General features: G+C 50.6%; 2 protein-coding genes across 2 annotated transcripts; both read right to left on the bottom strand.

The window, feature by feature from the left end:
* Window positions 1–1,675: 1,675 nt before the first annotated feature.
* CST6 (cystatin E/M) lies at window positions 1,676–3,180 on the bottom strand. Its single transcript, XM_084770271.1, has 3 exons — window positions 2,903–3,180; window positions 2,218–2,343; window positions 1,676–1,870 (listed from the first exon to the last, which is right to left on the bottom strand). The coding sequence occupies exons 1-3, from the start codon at window positions 3,140–3,142 to the stop codon at window positions 1,787–1,789; spliced, it is 450 nt and encodes a 149-aa protein (XP_084626397.1). The 5' UTR covers window positions 3,143–3,180; the 3' UTR covers window positions 1,676–1,786.
* A 10,447-nt stretch (window positions 3,181–13,627) lies between these two features.
* LOC311592876 (large ribosomal subunit protein eL34-like) lies at window positions 13,628–14,049 on the bottom strand. Its single transcript, XM_084773735.1, has one exon. It carries the CDS (start codon window positions 14,019–14,021, stop codon window positions 13,668–13,670), a length of 354 nt encoding a protein of 117 aa, XP_084629861.1. The 5' UTR covers window positions 14,022–14,049; the 3' UTR covers window positions 13,628–13,667.
* Window positions 14,050–18,333: the final 4,284 nt, after the last annotated feature.

Below are 18,333 nucleotides of genomic sequence, written 5' to 3'. Positions count from 1 at the left end.
GGTGCGTGGGGTGCTGTATATTCATCACTGGGTACTTCCTGCTTTCCCAGCTACGTGCTTTCTGCCTGTTGTCTCTGCTTATGTGCTTCTAGGCTCTGTTGCTCGCATTTTCAGGGAATGTCTATGGTGTGTACCAGCGCCCGAGTGGGTCCTGTGACTGCCTGAGTGGGTCCTGTGACCGCCTCCCCATTGCCTCTACTTGACCATGTGTGTAACAAGAAATGCAACTACAAAGAAGTGTGCAAAGAATTAACACCTGGGGCTGGAGAGATGGCTAGTGGTTAAGGGCACCGCCTGCTCTTCCAGAGGTCCTGAGTTCAATTCCCAGCATCCACATGGTGACTCACAACCATCTATACTGTTATCTGATGCCCTCTTCTGCAGATAAAGCACTCATATACAATAAATACAATAAATAAATCTTTAAAAAAAAACAAGGATTAACACCTGTTTCCTCCAGTCCAACAAGATATTGACTGGACCCTGTCCCTCCCATGAGAGTAACCCCTCCAGGGTAGCAAGTTTGCTCTTGTTCCCTCTGGTGATCCAGGACTCAGAGGTTTTTGTTTGTTTGTTTGTTTTGGTTTTTTGGGTTTTTTGTTATTGTTGTTTGGTTTGGTTTGGTTTTTTAGGAATCTTGCCCAGAGCAAAACACTTGAGAAAATACCTCTGGGGTGGATGTAAAAGGTATGTGCTGGCTTCATGGCCTCTTGCCTATGGGAACTCTGAAAGAAAGGAAGTCCCCTCCAGCCACCAGTATGCAGAGGCATATTTGTGACCTGGGAACCCAATGCCATGGGGTCCATGGAGCTGAGCACCCACACACACCTTACACTACTGTTGAGTATGGGCTTCCCTTCGAGTGCTCACAGAGGAGGCAACGAGACTAGATTGGAGACTGCCTGGAGGCCCTTCCCGCAGTCATGTCCCATAAGGCCAGCTGGGGACTGCTGTCAGGGCCTCAGAGGGCTGTAGTCTCAGAGCCTGACATTTCCCCCCATATGGATGTAGTCAAATATTCCAGATACATTGTGGTGTCTGGTGGTGGCGCACACCTTTAGTCCCAGTACTCAGGAGGCAAAAGCAGGCGGATCTCTGAGTTTGAGGCCAGCCTGGTCTACAGAGTAAGCTCCAGGACAGCCAGGGCTACACAGAGAAACCCTGTCAAAAAAAAAAAAAAAAGACGGGAAGCCTGTGTTTACAGTTCAACAGCGTACCTTGCTAAAGAGAAATGAGAGATAATTCTGTCTGGTGCTCTACTGGTTCACCATTTGAGGGCAATACTAATACACTCACCGGGCTGGGCCATCAGCCTTTGCAGCCCTCCTGACCCCGGCTCTCACCTTCCTTCCCCTCAGAGCCCTAGCATGAACCCAGGAAGAGATGCCGGTCAGGCTCACACAGACGTCCCTACTGTAGCTAGTCTGGTGGGGACGGGGCATCATCACCTCTCTTCTGTGACTTTGTTTCCCTCCTCCCTTACCTCGGAGACCACTGAAAGTGCCTGGAAAGAGGGGCTTCCCACTTGAGGACCACAGCCTCAGTACTGCCTCAGATGGGTCAGCTGGGGTTCCCTGAGGGGTAAGGGCATAGGATCCTGTCAGGCTGTGGGGTTCTGAGAGTGACCGGGAGCAGAGTGAGGGTCAGCGTGAGTGAAGTACACAGGAGAAAGCAGTGCAAGAGGCAGAGCTGGAAATTTATTGCAGCAGGTGTGGCCCATGGCCCTGAGGTGCCTCCACCGCCATGCTTGTCCCAGGGAGTCTTGCCGCTGTCACCCTGGAGCTGGTCACACCTGCATGCAGTCATGTTTGATAAGCTGGGTGGTGTTCCTCCAGGGGACTTGGAGGAGCTCGAAGTTGCAGCGCAGCTTCTGCAGAGGGGGCACAATGGACAAGGAAGGGTGAGCCTGGCATGAGCCTCCCCCCCCAGCAGTCAGCCCTCTGCCTGCCACGTCTTTCAGGAGCCAGGGACAGACCATTGGTGGTCCCCAAAACATGAAGTTGGATGGCAGAAGATGATCCCAGATCTATCAGGCAACTCCCACCCCAAGAGAAAGCCCCGGTCTCTTCTTCCTGCACCCCACCCTGGCCTGAGTCACACAAAGGCCTGACAGGACAGGTCCAGTCAGACTTTCGCCTGACCAGATAGACTAGTCAGGATGGACAAGCTAAGGACCTCAGATTCTGCACAGGGCTGGGCTGGGGTGAGTGTCCTTACCTCCTGCTGCCCCCCTACGGCCAAGGGGCAAGTGGTGAGGTCCATGTGGTCTCCGGAAAATCTGGTCTTTCTGCACTCTGTGCTCTCCATGTCCACAGTCAGGTAGTACTTGACGCCAGCCACCAGCTGGGAACAAAGGTAGAGCAGGTCAGAGATGCCTGGATGCCTCTCCTAGGCTCTACTTTTCCTCTTCAAGTCTTCCACTCCCCCAGGCAAATACAACCCTCTGGCCTAAGTATTCAGACATGGAGTGGAGGTGGGGGCTTCTGGGTGTGACTTAGGGTGGAGGCAGACCCCTAGGCCCTGCAGGAAGCTGGAAAACCCCACCACCACCACCACGCCTGTCTGCAGCTCGGCAGCTGTGGAGAACGGCACGAGATACCTACACTGGGCCCCTCCCACTCCATCTGGCAGGGAAGGGAGGTTAGTTACGGCAAAGGAGGTTGGATCCTCCATTTCTTCGATATTTAGATTATGCTGGTTGCCATAGGTTTTGCCATTTATCCGTTTTGTCTTGTTTTTCAGTGTTTTGTAGAATGGAACGGGCGCTATGGTTGGTTTTAGCGCGTCCTTGTGTTTGGTAGCAGGCCAGGCCGCTCTCCCCTGACCCCTGGCCCGCTCCCTCTCCAAATTGTCCTTCTCCCTCTCCACAGCCACCCTGTCCTACAACCCTCAGCCACCACACCTGGTACTTGCAATCGATGATTTTGGTGTCTCGGAAGTAGTAGAGGCTGTTGCTGCCCATATTGTAGCTGGCCACAGCTGCCTGGGCAGCCTTCTGCACCCGTGGGTCATCGGGAGGCAGGTTCTGAGGTTCTCCGACCCTGCGACTCCTCAGCTCGGCGCGGGCATCCGGGGACAGGGTCAGGAGGCAGAATGCGAGCAGGCTCAGGCCTAATGCCAGCGGGAAGTGAGGACGCTCCATAGCCCCCGGTTCAGAACGACTCAGTACGGAGCTCTAGCCTGCCGGCTTTTACGCGCTCCGGGAGCCCCTCCCGGCCCCGCCCACCGCCTGCCTATTTCCTTAGCAAGCCTGGACCGGCTTGCAGGTGCCCTGGAGGCAGCCGTACCTCCCCCACCTAAGTCCTGTAAGGACCAGGGATGGCACACAGGTCCCAGGATCTCGACGTGTAGGGAGGACAGCGTGACAGTTCACCGGCACCAAAGGCCAACAGAGGGTCAGGACAGTTCATACTAGAGCCCTGCTGTGTGAATTGCCAAAAGCAGCTGTGGTTAAGCTCTTACTATTGCCATCATTTTCGTGTGTGTGTGTGTGTGTGTGTGTGTGTGTGTGTGTGTGTGTGTGTGTGTGTGTTTCTGTTTTGTTGGTGGTATTGTTGTTAGAAATTACAACCTCTAGCCTCCATTTCTTCTTCTGGAAAACAAATGTTGTAAGAATTCAGTGAACTGACACCGACAAAGAGCCTAGGAGAGGCCAGGTGCTGACTCTCACAGCCACGGTAAGATGCGGTGGCTGACACTTGCCCTTTGCAGATGTGGGAGCAACGCAGATGGGAGAACCAACTTGCTCAAAGACATCATCTGGTCCCTAGTAAGTGAAGAAGACACTGAATAGCTTAAGTCTCTCTCTCTCTCTCTCTCTCTCTCTCTCTCTCTCTCTCTCTCTCTCTCTGTGTGTGTGTCTCTCTCTCTCTCTCTCTCTCTCTCTCTCTCTCTGTGTGTCTCTCTCTCTCTCTCTCTCTCTCTCTCTCTCTCTCTCTCTCTCTCTCTCTCTGTGTGTGTGTGTGTGTTTGTTACAAAGCAAAGTCTTGCACCAGGTGGCGGTGGCACATGGCTTTACTCCCAGCACTAGGGAGGCAGAAGCAGGCAGATTTCTGTGAGTTCAAGGCTAGCCTGGTCTACAGAGTGAGTTCTAGGACAGCCAAGGCTACACAGAAACCCTGTCTCAAAAAAGCAAAAACAAAACAAAACAAAAACCAAGGTCTTATGTACCCCAGGCCGACCTTGAACTTGTGTAATGCAGGCTGATTTTGAACTCCTGATCTTCCGACTGCTGCAGGCCCTGCGGGAAGCTCCAGAGGCCCCGTGTTCCCCTGTCTACAGCTAGGCAGCTGTGGAGAACAGCACGAATGTTAGACAAGCACACTCTACCAACTAATGTCCCCAGATCCGTTTCGTTTTGTTGGGCTTGAGGCCAGCGTCTTGCGTATGCTCAGCAAACACTGTACCCCTGAGCTATATTTTCAGCCCGGTTTGGACTCTTTATTTTTTAGATAAGGGCTTGTCCAGTCGCCCAGGCTGACCTTGACCTTGCTCTGCAACCAGGCAGGCCTTGAACCTGTGGCTTTCCAGCTTCAGGCTTCCAGGTGGAGATTACAAGGCTGGGCTACCAGGCCGGGCTCAAATCTATGTTCCCAGCCCAGGCTCAGTTTGAAGGGTAAGGACTGTCCCCGAAGGAGGGACTGTCGTACCAGTTGCCGTCTTACTAACTGGATGACTTTGGTCATTCAGGGCTTCAGTGACCTATGGGGGAAAGGCCGGCAATTGTTTTCTCCTAAAGCTGTTCTAACAATGATGGTTCCAGGCTGATGTCTCTAGGGACACTGGACATATGCTAGGGGTCACTAGCGGATTAGGAAGTCCTATGGTGTCTTGGAAGAAGCCGGTGACGGCCTGGGAACTGATCTTGGCAGAACTTCCTTCCATACGGGTCTTTTTATTTTGTTTGGTGTTTTAAACAGTTTAATGCACTTCTGTCACCCCTCTTTTTTCTTTCTTTTTTAAATTTATATATATTTTTTTTTTGAGGAGGCATGCTCATGCCTCAGCGTGCCAGGGTGTGTGCATGCCACAGCATGTACACGTGGAAGGTCAGACAGAGGTCAGCTCTCCAGAAGTGGGTCTCTTGTCTTCAGCCTTGGCAGCAAGCATCTTTACCCACTGAGCCATCTCACTGGCCCTCCTGGAGGGTCTTAAGTGGGACGTGGGAGAAGCGGCTGCTTTCAGCACCCAGCAGACAAATTAGTACTTGATCAGTAGTAGCTCTGCTGTGGTGAATATCACAGGGAGGCGCCCAGTGCACCCCTCCCCCACGTCTAGAGCTCTCAGGATGCCAGGGTCCTGAGGCAGTGATTCTCAGAGTGTGATCACCCAGCTACGAACTTGCCCACCCGACTATGAAAGTCAAACTGCCAGGAGATCCCAGCTGTGATTCCAGCACTTGGCAGCAGAAGCAGGCAGAGCTCTGTGAGTTTAAGGCTAGCCTGGTCTACAGAGTGAGTTCCAGGCCAGAATGAGACTTGGGAGGCTTTGCCTCAAAAACAAAACTGCTCCTACCTCCTCGAGACTCCAGTGAAAAGAGACCACAAGTCTGTGGCAGGCCCGGGTGTGTAGGGTCTGGAGACACTAATTTGGAAGGTAACTACCCCAACCTTGACCTGTAGGTCTTACTTAGCCAGGCAGAGGCCCTGAGTTGGGGGACCCTGGGAAGGGGTAGAGCAAGAAACACAGGACAGCTCACAGGGGCCATGGTTGTGAAGCAGCACCGGGGCCAAGGAGCCTCCCCAGCTCCTCCAGCTCCTCCAGCTCCTCCAGCTCCTCCAGTTCTGCTCACCTGCTGTGGAATTCAGTCACAGCCACACACTCCTCCTATAGCTCCCTCAAAAATGACTCCGTTGGAGGGGCTGGGGAGACGGCTTAGCTGGTGGAGCGTCTGCCACACAAGCGTGTGGATCTGAGTTCAGACCCCAGCACCTACAAAGAAAACACGTGGATTCCTGGAGCTCTGGCTACAGAGTTGATGAGTTCCTGATTCAGGAAGAGGCCCTGTCTCAAAACATAAGGCAGAGAGCAAGGGAAGAAGGCACGTGTGCGTACACACACACACACACACACACACACGCACACACACATACCACACATACATGCACACACACATACACGCACACACATATGCACACACACACCACACATACATGCACACACGCGCACACACACATACACGCACACACATATGCACACACACACCACACATACATGCACACACGCGCACACACACATACACGCACACACATATGCACACACACCACACATACATGCACACACGTGCACACACACCACACATACATGCACACACGCGCACGCGCACACACATATGCACACACACACCACACATACATGCACACACGCGCACACACACACACACACCACACATACATGCACACATGCGCACACACACACACACACACCCACAGAGTAGATGAGCTCCTAGATTACTGACACCAACCCTACTTTCCACTGCCAACGGAGCCAACGAGCCTTTGACACACAACCTAGCGATTTCCAAGGACTTTTCAGTACGCTGTCTCTTCTCACAAGCAAGGAGATGGTTAGACTCATTTACAAATCCGTCATTCAGCCAGCATGGTGGCACACACCTGTAATCCCAACACTCAGGGAGGCAGAGGCAGGCAGATCGATGAGTTCGAGGCCAGCCTGGTGTACAAAGAGAGTTCAGGACAGCCATGGCTACACAGAGAAACCTTGTCTTGAAAAACAAAAAACAAAAACAAAAACAAAAAACAAAAAACAAAAAGCAAACTCATCATTCAGAGTTAATCTGTGGTCGTTTGGCTAAACTGGAGTCTTGGAGAGAAGAAAGGAGCGAGAACGGTAATGTCAAATTCCAGGCTCTTGCCCTGCACCTGGCTTTGCTCCGGGCCTGACATGTTTCATTCTCATGGAGGCTTTGCATAGCAGTGGCTGGTACCTCTTCCTAGTAAGAAATATGTCCTAAGGGGAAGGGTCAGTAGTGGGACCTGGGCTAGCATTCGCACGCCAGCAGTGTCCCAGGGTATGAATTCCAGGCTATCCCACAGGGATCTAAGGCCCACTACATGGAGATGTGCTCTTTACATGTGCGCTGCCCCACCCTGCAAAGGTCTTGAGCCAAGCATAAGCTAAAAATTGGCCATCCCCACTGGCCACAGGACACAGTCCCCAGTTGCGCTGCGGCTCAGAGATCTCCTGACCTAGGTTGCCCACAGCTCTCCTCTCTGGCTACTAGCCCAGGAGAGCTTGATAAACAACAGACCATACTTCCCACTGGGATCAGGCCCTCATTGTCCCCAGAATTCTCTTGTCTGAGCCTTCAAGTAGGTGGAGGACATTCCATCCCTCGGGCTCTGCCCCTTCTGTCATTATCACATCCTGGAAAGAAAACTTTATAACAAGGACACCTGCGGCTCAACAGTGACTAAAGGACACCTGTAATCCATTGGTGGCTCCATGAAGGAGGTCCCCTAAATGCCAGGGCTGTCCCATGTGCAGCTGGATGAGGTTTCCCCGTTTGCACTGTGGAATGGAGATGCGGCTCAGCGGAGCAAATTGCTTCAGACCTCCGAGAATAAAGACAGTTTTGTTGAACAGAGGGCCTAGCTGGCACTCCATCCAGACCCAGCAGTGGCACACAGAGAGCCCTAATGCAGGGGACACCTAGATCATGATGGACAGCTGGCAGCTGTCACTCCATGCTGCCAATATTACTGGCATGCCATCTGATAGGGTAAGGAAGGTGACTTGGGCTATGTTCATCCACAGAGCCCTTGTTTCTTCCTTCCCAGGGATACATTGGGATACAGAAGGAAAGCCCTGGGACCAGTGGGCTCGACCATCCTAAGCTCTAGGACCACATCTGAACACGTAAGACTAGAGAGGCTGAGGGACCCAGCTGTGAACAAGCTCATGCATGTTCTTAGGCCAGTGGGTGGGTAGGCTCAGCCTGCTGGACACTTTACACAGATACTAGAAGAAGCCTCACTCCCATCCTCCCTGACCAGGTCTGCTTTCCCCACAGCACACCAGCCTTGCTCTCTTTGGTAGGCGCAGAAGGATCTGGTTTTTCTGTTTGTTTTTTTTTGTTTTTTGAGACAGGGTTTCTTTGTGTTATCTTGGCTGCCCTGGACTCACTTTGTAGACCAGGCTGGCCTTGAACTCACAGTGATCCGCCTGCCTCTGTCTCCCGAGTGCTGGGATTAAAGGCATGCGCCACCATGCCTGGCTGCCGAGTTGGATCTGGACGTGCAAGAGGCCACTTGATTATACTGTAGAGGCTAAAAGCCCTTTGTCCTCTGCTTTCCCAAGATTGATCCAGGAACTTATGTGGGTTGCAATACAGGGCCCCGATAAAGGGTTCATGGCTTGCCAGCTTGTCTCACACACAGCCCACGCCTCAAGGGAAAGACGGAACAGGTTTCAGAACCTCCAGAAACAAAAGCTGTGGGGGAGCCAGGGAGACAAATGACGAGCAAACAGTGCAGATGGCCTGTCATACAGGGTCCCACCAGGGTCTAGCATCAGAGCCAGGAAGACCAAGCTAGGGAACCCATGTGCACTGGGGCCAGGGAAGAGTGTGCTCTGGAGGGCTCTGGCTGGGGGTCTAGCTATAATCTGGAGGAGTTAGGACTGAAACGTGGGCAGGCTGTGGCCTGTGTGACAGTGCCATGTATGTGGGTGAGGCTGAACATGCCTGTGAGGTAGGCAGAAAGACGAGGAAAACTCTAGACATGCAAGGGAAAAGGACTTCCTCACACTAGTCTGGTTGAAACCTTTCACCAGTTGAGAATCAAGGACTCTAACACAATTTAGCATCATCTTAGGGCCAGTCTCTCTCCGTGCCCCCCTCTCCCACCCTCTGTACCCCCCTACCCCCACCCCCCCACCCCCGGCCATCTGTAAACTTACAATTTTCTAGGAATCTCAGCAGAAATCCCTAAATCTCAGAAATAGTGACCTTCCCTCAAGAAGACCATACCCTTGCTAAAGAGATAAGCTCAGAGGTTAAGAGAGCTTGCGTCTCTTTCAGGGACCAGGATTTGGCTCCCAGCGCCCACATGACAACTTACAACTTCCTGTAACTCCAGGTCTAGAACATATAACGCTCTCTTCTGCCTGTTCTGGCACCGCACCTGCGTGGTACACAGACCAACATCCATGCAGGCAAACACTCATACACATAAAGTAAAAATGGCTGGGTCTGGTGGCACACACGTTTAGCCAATCATTGTGGCGGCAGAAGCAGGCGGCTATATCTGTGAGTTCCAGGACAGCCAGGGCTGGCTACAAAGGGAGTCCCTGTCTCAAGAAACAAATGCAAAACATAACAAAATGTGTTGGCTTGTTATTCATTTTTAGGTGTGTTTTGTTTTGTTTTGTTTTTTGAGACAGGGTTTCTCTGCCTAGCCCTGGCCGTCCTGGAACTTGATCTGTAGACCAGGCTGACTCCCTGAGTGCTGGGGTTAAAGGCGTGTGCCACTACTGTCCAGTTTGTTTTTAGATTTTAAAGAAGCCCATGCTTGCCTTTCTGCTGTGGCAACCATCTTGCGATAACTCACCAAAATAAAAAGCAAAGTGAAAGAAGGAGGGGCACCTACTGTGTGTCCTCTGGACCTTTTAGGGAACATGGAGTGGCTCCCTTAGCCACATAACACGAGAATCCGCAAGATGGCGGGTATTGTAGACACCAAAGGAATGGCACTGTGCAAGGAACACCCCATAAGGAGGAGTCTGGGTCACTCAGCATGCTATGGGCCTCATCCTAACCCTCTTCCCTGCTCATGACAATACACAATGGTCCCACAATTGTTCCAGCCCTGTTTCTTCATAGTTTCCCTCTTACACTTCTCTTATTCCAAGCAAGTTAAGGGAAAGATTCTTGTGAAGAGAATTAATGCAGGGGTTGCTAAGGCAGCTTACTGAAGCTGGTGAAGGCAAATGATGGGAGGGGAGAGGAGGGAGGGAGGAGGAGGGAGGGAGGAGGAGGGAGGGAGAAGGAAGGAGGGGAGAGGAGGGGGAGGAAGCCAAAAGAAAAGGCACCAGGGCTCAACTGCTGCGCCAGACTGCTCCACAGTTAGTGGAGGCCCATTTAGTGAGGCCCAACAAAAGAAGCCTGAGGTACCGGAGGCTGTTTCTATGAATGCATGGTGTGTGTGTGTGTGTGTGTGTGTGTGTGTGTGTGTGTGTGTATGTGTGTGTATGTGTGTGTGAGTGTGTGTGTGTCTGTGTGTGTGTGTATGAGTGTGTGTATGTGAGTATGTGTGTGTGTGTGAGTGTGTGTATGTAAGTATGTGTGTGTGAGTGTGTGTGTCTGTGTGTGTGAGTGTGTGTGTGTGTATATGAGTGTGTGTATGTGAGTATGTGTGTGTGTATGTAAGTATGTGTGTGAGTGTGTGTATGTGAGCATGTGTGTGTGAGTGTGTGTATTTAAGTATGTGTGTGAGTGTGTGTGTGAATGTGTGTGTGTGTGTGTGTGTGTGTGTGTGTGTATATATGTGTGTGTGTGTAAGAGAGAGAGAAAGAGAGAGGGAGAGAGAGATTTTTGCTGGGTAGTGGTGGTGCGGGCCTCTAATCCCAGCACTGTGGCAAGTGAATCTCTGTGAGTTCTAGGCCAGCCTGGTCTACAGAACGAGCTCCAGGATGGGCAGGGCTATATGGGGAAACCCTGTCTTGGCGGAAACAAAGCAAACAAACAAACAAAAAACAACCAACAACAACACCACAAAAAAAAAAAAAACAGACAAACCCAAACACAACACAACAGTATTTTAATGAGCTGTGGCTCTGGGGCTCTGGGAAGCTGGCACCTGCTCTTCATTCTTTCCCCAAGGGGCCCTCTCTCTCTCTCTTTTTTAAAGTTATTTATTATTATGTATACAGTACTCTGCTTGCATGCAGGTCAGAAGAGGGCATCAGATCACATTATAGATGGTTGTGAGCCACCATGTGGTTGCTGGGAATTGAACTCAGGACCTCTGGAAGAGCAATCAGTGCCCTTAACCGCTGAGCCATCTCTCCAGCCCCGGGCCCTTCTATCTTTAACAAACCCCAAATCTACTTCATACAGGTTTCTTCTGAATATATCCCACATGAAAGCCGAAGATACAATGTCTACCTTAGTTGATGTTCTAAAAGATTAGGGTACCTCCTCAAGCTGTTGGGGAGACAGCATGGAGTTGTGTCTCAGTCCCAGCCTCTACTGACGCCAACGCCAGCCACATATCACAAAACGAAAGGCCAGAGGAGCTCTCACCACCAAAAATACCAAAGTCAAATGTGGCAGTTCATGCCTGTAGTCCCAATATTTAGAAGGCTAAGGCAAGAGATTCAAGCCTTGTGAGTCAGAGGGTGGCCCGGGCTTCATAGGACACTCCCACAGTAGATGCCGCAGTTGCTAAGGTGTTTTCTGCGCAAGCATGAGAGCTTGAGTTCAAATCTCTGGCAAGCATGTAACAAGCCAGATATGGTGATACATGCATGGAATCTCAGTCCTGAGGAGACAGGATCCCGGAAGCTTGCTGGCCAGCCAGTCTAACAGAACCAGTGAGCTCCAGTTTCAGCAAGAAACCCTGTCTCAAAACTAAGGTGGCGAGCCGGGTGTGGTGGCGCACACCTTTAATCCCAACAATCAGGAGGCAGAGGCAGGAGGATCGCTGTGAGTTCGAGGCCAGCCTGGTCTACAAATTGAGTCCAGGACAGCCAAGGCTAACACAGAGAGACCCTGTCGTGAAAAAAACATTGACCTTTTCTTTCTTTTTATTTATTTAGTTTTATTTCACATGCATTATGTTGAATCTCCTAGAACTGAAGTTACAGACAGTTGTGAGCTGCCATGTGGATGCTGGGAATTGAACCCTGGTCCTCTGGAAGAGCAGCCAGTACTCTTAACCTCTAAGCCTTCTCCCCAGACCCCTAGAAATTTTCTTTAATATTGAGTTTTTGTTTTGCATTGTTTGAAACAGGGTATCCATATGTAGCCTGGAACTCCTGCCCATGCCCCTGCATCTGTTTCTTGAATAATGGGATGGCTGGCACGCGTTGCCACACCTGGCTCTGCTATAATCATTTTCTTGCTTTTTTTTTTTTTGTAGTTTTATCATACATGTTTGAATAACTAAGCAAAATTTGACTTTTTAACTTTGCATGAAAGTAGGCATACTACGTTTCTTCATTTGCTCAGTATGATCTGTTATTTAACTACTGTATTTAGCTGCTAGGACATTCATTTCACAGCCTGCAGGACCCTAGCCTGAGCCTGAAACTCCCAAAACCCAGTCCCCCAAGGCACCTGGTGGCAGAAGTGAGGTATGAGGGCTCACTTAGAAGGAAGGGACCCTGGGCTGTGAAAAGAGGATGCTACGTTATGATAGCTGGGGTCAGACTTTCGAGCCACCACTGACTACTTAGTTGTGTTAAACCAAACTGCCTTCTCCGCACCGCACACCTCCTCACCCCCTCCCCCGCACAGGGTTTCTCTGTGTGGCCTTGGCTGTCCTGGAACTCTCTTTGTAGACCAGGCTGGCCTCGAACTCACAGCAACCCGCCTGCCTCTGCTTCCCAAGTGCTGGGATTAAAGGCGTGCGCCACCATGCCTGGCTTCCGATAAGTTCGGTTGAGGAGAGAAATGGTGAAGAATTTCAGCTGCCATGTAAGGTGTGCACAGAATATTGCAGTTGAGGCTATGAAATGGCTCAGCAGATAAAGATACTTTCAGGCAAAACTGAGTTTGATCTCTGGGACCCACGGTGTGGAAGAAGAGAACTGACCACACAACCTGCTGTCTCGCCTCTACACATGATGCGCCACGTGCATGCTCACCCTCACACTCAGATAAACAGATAAAGTGATTTTAAAAATATTCAACAGAACAAAGCTTGAACCTAGCTTGGTAGTGCACGCCTGCAATCCCAGCACTCGGGAGGCAGAGGCAAGCAGATCGCTGTGAGTTTGAGGCCAGCCTGGTCTACAAAGTGAGTCTAGGACAGCCAAGGCCACACAGAGAAACCGTCTCAAAAAAGAGGCAGAGCTGGAAATTTATTGCAGCAGGTGTGGCCCATGGCCCTGAGGTGCCTCCGCCGCTGTGCTTGTCCCTGGGGGTCTTGCTGCTGTCACCCTGGGGCTGGTCACACCTGCATGCAGTCATGTTTGACAAGCTGGGTGGTGTTCCTCCAGGGGACTTGGAGGAGCTCGAAGTTGCAGCGCAGCTTCTGCAGAGGGGGCGCAGTGGACAAGGAGGGTGAGCCTGGCATCAGCCTCCTCCCAGCAGTCAGCCCTCTGCCTGCCACGCTTCTCTGTGACCAAGGATAGTCACGGTCCAGTACAGAGAATCAAACAGCCCTGCCTGATTAAAGGTGTGTGTCACCATGCCTAACCCCCCAAAATTAAGTTTTTACTCCTCTTTTGGTTGGCCTGCTTCTGGCAGCTCTGCAGGGCCACTGATGATGACCTAACTGCAAGCCCCACCCCCACCCCGTGCACCTTGGAGGTCTGGGTACAGTAGGAAGTGCAAGTGTTGTCACTGGTCACGCCCATTCTAAGGTGGGCTGTGTGCTTTGCTAGACCCAGACTTGAGTGAACAGTTATCCATACTCACATCAGGACAGTTTCTTTCTTTTCTTTTTTTTTTTTTACCTTTATTACTTAAAAAAGCTACGTATTTATTTTGCTTTCTGACTCTGTGCTTGTGCCTTCAACACTTTCACAACGATTTTCTGCTCCTCAATAAGGAAAGCCCACTTGATCCTGACTCGGACGTACTTGGCACACATGGAGCCACCGTAGGCCCTGCTGACGTGCTTCTTTGTCTTGGACAGCCTCATCAGGACTTTAGGCCTCACAGCATGAACCCCACGCAGTCGGCCTGGGCACACACCGCATGCCGATTTAGGTGCTTTTCCAACCTTCTTGGTGTACAGGTAAACAATCCTGTTGCCAGGGGTTCGAGACAGCCTAGTTTTGTTAGAGGCTGTGTTGTAGGAGAGCCTACGATGGTATGTCAAACGTTGGACCATTTTGAGTGCCTCTAAGCACCGTCCCCGGAAGAGGTCAGGACAGTTTCTGACTCATCTCCTGATTGGTAGAGGCTCAAATCTTGTTTTGTGTTCATGGTTTGCTTGTGTTGTTCAGATGCTTTTGGGGACTGACTTACTAGAGAGCCCAGGCTAGTCTCCAATTCCCAGTCCTCCTGCTCTGCCTCCCAAATGCTGAAATTATATCTTAATTTAAAAGCACTAGTATGGCCAGACAGTGGTGGCGCACGCCTTCTATTCCAGCACTGGGGAGGCAGAGGCAGGTGGATGGATCGCTGTGAGTTCAAGGCCAGCCTGGTCTACAAAGAGAGTCCAGGACAGCCAAGGCTACACAGAGAAACCTTGTCTCAAAAAAAAAAAAAAAAGTATGGGATCTTTTCCTTTTCTAATACCCACCTAAACTCCCCAATAATTGACTCAGGGACCTATTAGGTTTGTTAATAAGCTTTAGAGCACTATTACTGGGCAGAATTCATCTATCCTAACCAGTCTGTGCTAGCCCAGCTACCTCCCAGCCAATTTTTTTTTTTTTTGAGACAAGGTCTCAAAAAAATGTTATACAACATTGAGACCAGAGATGACAATGCCCATGTCTGAACTGCAACCAGATCTCAGGGCTCAGAAATCAGCATCTGAACACACAGCACACAGGACCAGCCCCCACATCCAGACCTCAGCCTCAGAAGCCAGCATCTGAACACACAGCACACAGGACCAGCCCCCACATCCAGATCTCAGCCTCAGCAACCAGCATCTGAACACACAGCGCACAGGACCAGCCCCCACATCCAGATCTCAGCCTCAGAAATCAGCATCTGAACACACAGCACACAGGACCAGCCCCCACATCCAGATCTCAGCCTCAGCAACCAGCATCTGAACACACAGCACACAGGACCAGCCCCCACATCCAGATCTCAGCCTCAGAAGCCAGCATCTGAACACACAGCACACAGGACCAGCCCCCACATCCAGATCTCAGCCTCAGCAACCAGCATCTGAACACACAGCACACAGGACCAGCCCCCACATCCAGATCTCAGCCTCAGAAGCCAGCATCTGAACACACAGCACACAGGACCAGCCCCCACATCCAGATCTCAGCCTCAGCAACCAGCATCTGAACACACAGCACACAGGACCAGCCCCCACATCCAGATCTCAGGCTCAGCAACCAGGATCTGAACACACAACGCACAGGACCAGCCCCCACATCCAGATCTCAGGGCTCAGAAACCAGCATCTGAACACACAGCGCACAGGACCAGCCCCCACATCCAGATCTCAGCCTCAGAAACCAGCATCTGAACACACAGCGCACAGGACCAGCCCCCACATCCAGATCTCAGCCTCAGAAATCAGCATCTGAACACACAGCGCACAGGACCAGCCCCCACTTCCAGATCTCAGCCTCAGAAACCAGCATCTGAACACACAGCGCACAGGACCAGCCCCCTACAATTACAGGCATGCTCTGCCACACCTGGCACGCCCCAGGATGTTATTTTTGTGTTTGCTTTTATCTTATAGTTCTGAAATACCACTAGTACACAGAACAGGGCACACAACACACACATGTTCATGTGCTTTGTGTATGAGACGACAGACATCAAACAGGATTTAACACATGCTAGGTGCTATTTTCTATCATTTAGCTACATCTGAAGAACTGTTCAAGTTAGTGTCAACAATTTTACCACGTCTGGGACCAGAAAATGAAAATGTCACTCTCACTTATAAGCCTCTCCATTATCATTAACCTTCCTTCTCCAAATATTTGATTTGGCGATTCCTCCCACTTTACTACTGATTTTTTTTCTTCTTAAACACTTTGGTGTCTGGGTTTAAGGCCTGGGCACTGTGTATACTAAGCCAGCCCTACAGCAGCACTGCACCCCTAGGCCTTATCACTAATTTGGTTGGTTGTTTTTGTTTCGAGACAGGGTTTCTCTTTGTAGACCAGGCTGGCCTCGAACTCATAGCTATCCGCCTACCTCTGCCTCCCAAGTGCTGGGATTACAGGTGTGCACCACCACACCCAGCTCCCATCACTAATTTTTGACAGTAAGCAATTCCTTGGTTTTCTTTGTAGCTTCACTGTCTATATAGGGATCTCTAAGCAAGAATTTGCTTCTGAGCATGAATGGAAGCAGGTGATAGTGTAGAACAGCAATCCCAGCATTCAAGAGGTTAAGGCAGAATTGCCAGGGGCTTGCGGCCATCTTGGACTACACAGCAAATACCAGGCTAGCCAGGATTAGAGAGCAAGACCCAAGCACAGAAATCACAAGAATAAAACATGGGTTTGGGGTTTTTGTCTTGTTTTGTTTTGTTTTTTTAAGACAGGGTTTCTCTGTGTAGTCCCGGCTGCCCTGGAATTCACTCTGTAGACCAGGCTAGCCTTGAACTCAGAGATCCACCTGCCTCTGCCTCCTGACTGCAGGAATTAAAGGTGTGCACCACCACTGCTGCCACCACCACCACCACCACCACCACCACCACATGGTTTTGTGTCCACAGTCCCATACTGAGATTATTGCGCCTGCTGCTCTGGCACTGTGCAGTTTCCGCACTGTGCAGTTGCAAGAACTCACACTGGGAGCCACCTGTACTCAGGGTCTCACAGCCTAGGCAGCTGTGAACATTTCTTAACGCCCTGGTGCGGGTAGGTATTCAGGAGGTACTTACTGGCACAGTCCTAAGAATGGAATTGATGGCTCATGGGGTGTGTCAGTTTTGCAAAATAACACTCAGTTGTTTTCCCATGGTGCTCACAGCAATTACTCCCACCAACTAGAGATCAGTTCCTGTTGCTCCATTTGCTCAACACTTGATACTGTCTGACTTAAGACTTCTGCCAATCGGGTATACATTAATGACACTTCTTTTCCTGATTTCTAATGAAAGTGAACCCTATTTTAAAATGCTCCCTTGGGGCTGCCTTTCAAAGATCTTCTACCAAGTTCCCTATTATGCTGCCCCCCAACATTTTTGGTGTTTTCAAGACAGGGTTCCTCTGTTACAGCCCTGGCTTCCTAGACCAGGCTGGCCTTGAACTCAGAGGTCCGCCTGCCTCTGCCTCCTGAGAGCTGGGATTAAAGGCCACCACGCCCGGTATTCCCCCTTCTTGCAGTACCAGGAATTGAACCCAGGGCCTCATGACTGTTAGGCATCCTACCATAAACCACATGCCCAGCCAGTGCCCCTTTTTTCCTTGTGTATGTTGAAGGGTGACTCCTTTACCTAATCATGTGGCGGCAGAGGATGTCAGCAGCGTCATCATTTTCCACTTCACTTGTTGAGATGGTCTCTCGCTGTATCTGAAGCTGTCTCAGGCAGACTGGGCTGCCAGTCCTTGGATTCTCTTTGCCCTGCACCATGGAGTGATGGGGTTACAGGCACATGCAACCATGCCTGTTTCTATGTGAGTGCTATGGACTTGAACTTGGCTCCTCCTGCTTTCACAGCCAAGTGTTTACTTGCTGAGCCATCTCCGTAGACCACTTAGAACCTCATGAACCCTGGCCTGGCCTGGAACTTGCTTTGTAGCCAAGGATGACCTTGAACTTCAGGTCCTCATGCTAACTCTCAATTATGAATACTGAGGCATGTATCAACACCAGCACTCCACCAACCGAGCCATGCCCCAGACATTTTTTTTTTTTTGAGACAGGGTTTCTCTGTGTAGCCTCGGCTGTTCTGAACAAACTTGTAGAGATCCACCTGCCTCTGCCTCCCAAGTACTGGGATTAAAGGTGTGTGCCACCACCACCCAGCCCAGACACTTTCTTGACTGCGGCTCTGATATGTATTCTGGGGGAGGACTTTACTGATAAAAATACCCTCACTAATTCTGTGCCCATCTCCTCACTCAGGTTTTAGAGTAAGTTTCTAGTATTAGTGGAGACCATCTTACTCACATTCACTTCAACGTGAGTCCATGGAAATCTTCTCATACTGCACCCAGTCTTGTACTGCCATCCTTGCCTTCCTAGACAGTAATCATGCAGAAAAGCATTTCACTTGCACCATAAGCAAGTCACTGCTCAACGATGCTTTCTATTGGAGGAACGAGCGTTACACAGCATCTTACCTGGTCCCGACAACCCTCATCCATAAGGAAATTGAAGCTCAGGGGCCATGAGTCACATGACATAGAAACACAGGCTCCCAAACTACAGCAGGAATTCACTGGCTACTTTCTTGCAGCAAGTTTATGGGCAAATTAGCTTTTCTGAACCCTCAATCTCTTTACCTCTCCAAAATAAAACATGGGCTCCCCAGGAGAGCACAG

The sequence above is a fragment of the Acomys minous genome (genome assembly GCF_964271855.1).
Source record: "Acomys minous genome assembly, chromosome: 2".
NCBI lineage: Eukaryota > Metazoa > Chordata > Mammalia > Rodentia > Muridae > Acomys > Acomys minous.
The sequence above is the reverse complement of the archived record's forward strand: the minus strand, read 5'-3'. Positions and strand labels throughout refer to the sequence as shown.

What these genes read in the sequence shown, in the direction of transcription:
- CST6 (XM_084770271.1), bottom strand. Translation starts at nt 3,142, where the DNA reads ATGGAGCGTCCTCACTTCCCGCTGGCATTAGGCCTGAGCCTGCTCGCA. An exon ending in TCATCGATTGCAAGTACCAG is followed by an intron (nt 2,344 to 2,902) that starts GTGTGGTGGCTG and finishes CTTTGTTCCCAG; the next exon opens with CTGGTGGCTGGCGTCAAGTA. An exon ending in CCGTAGGGGGGCAGCAGGAG is followed by an intron (nt 1,871 to 2,217) that starts GTAAGGACACTC and finishes CCCCCTCTGCAG; the next exon opens with AAGCTGCGCTGCAACTTCGA.
- LOC311592876 (XM_084773735.1), bottom strand. Translation starts at nt 14,021, where the DNA reads ATGGTCCAACGTTTGACATACCATCGTAGGCTCTCCTACAACACAGCC.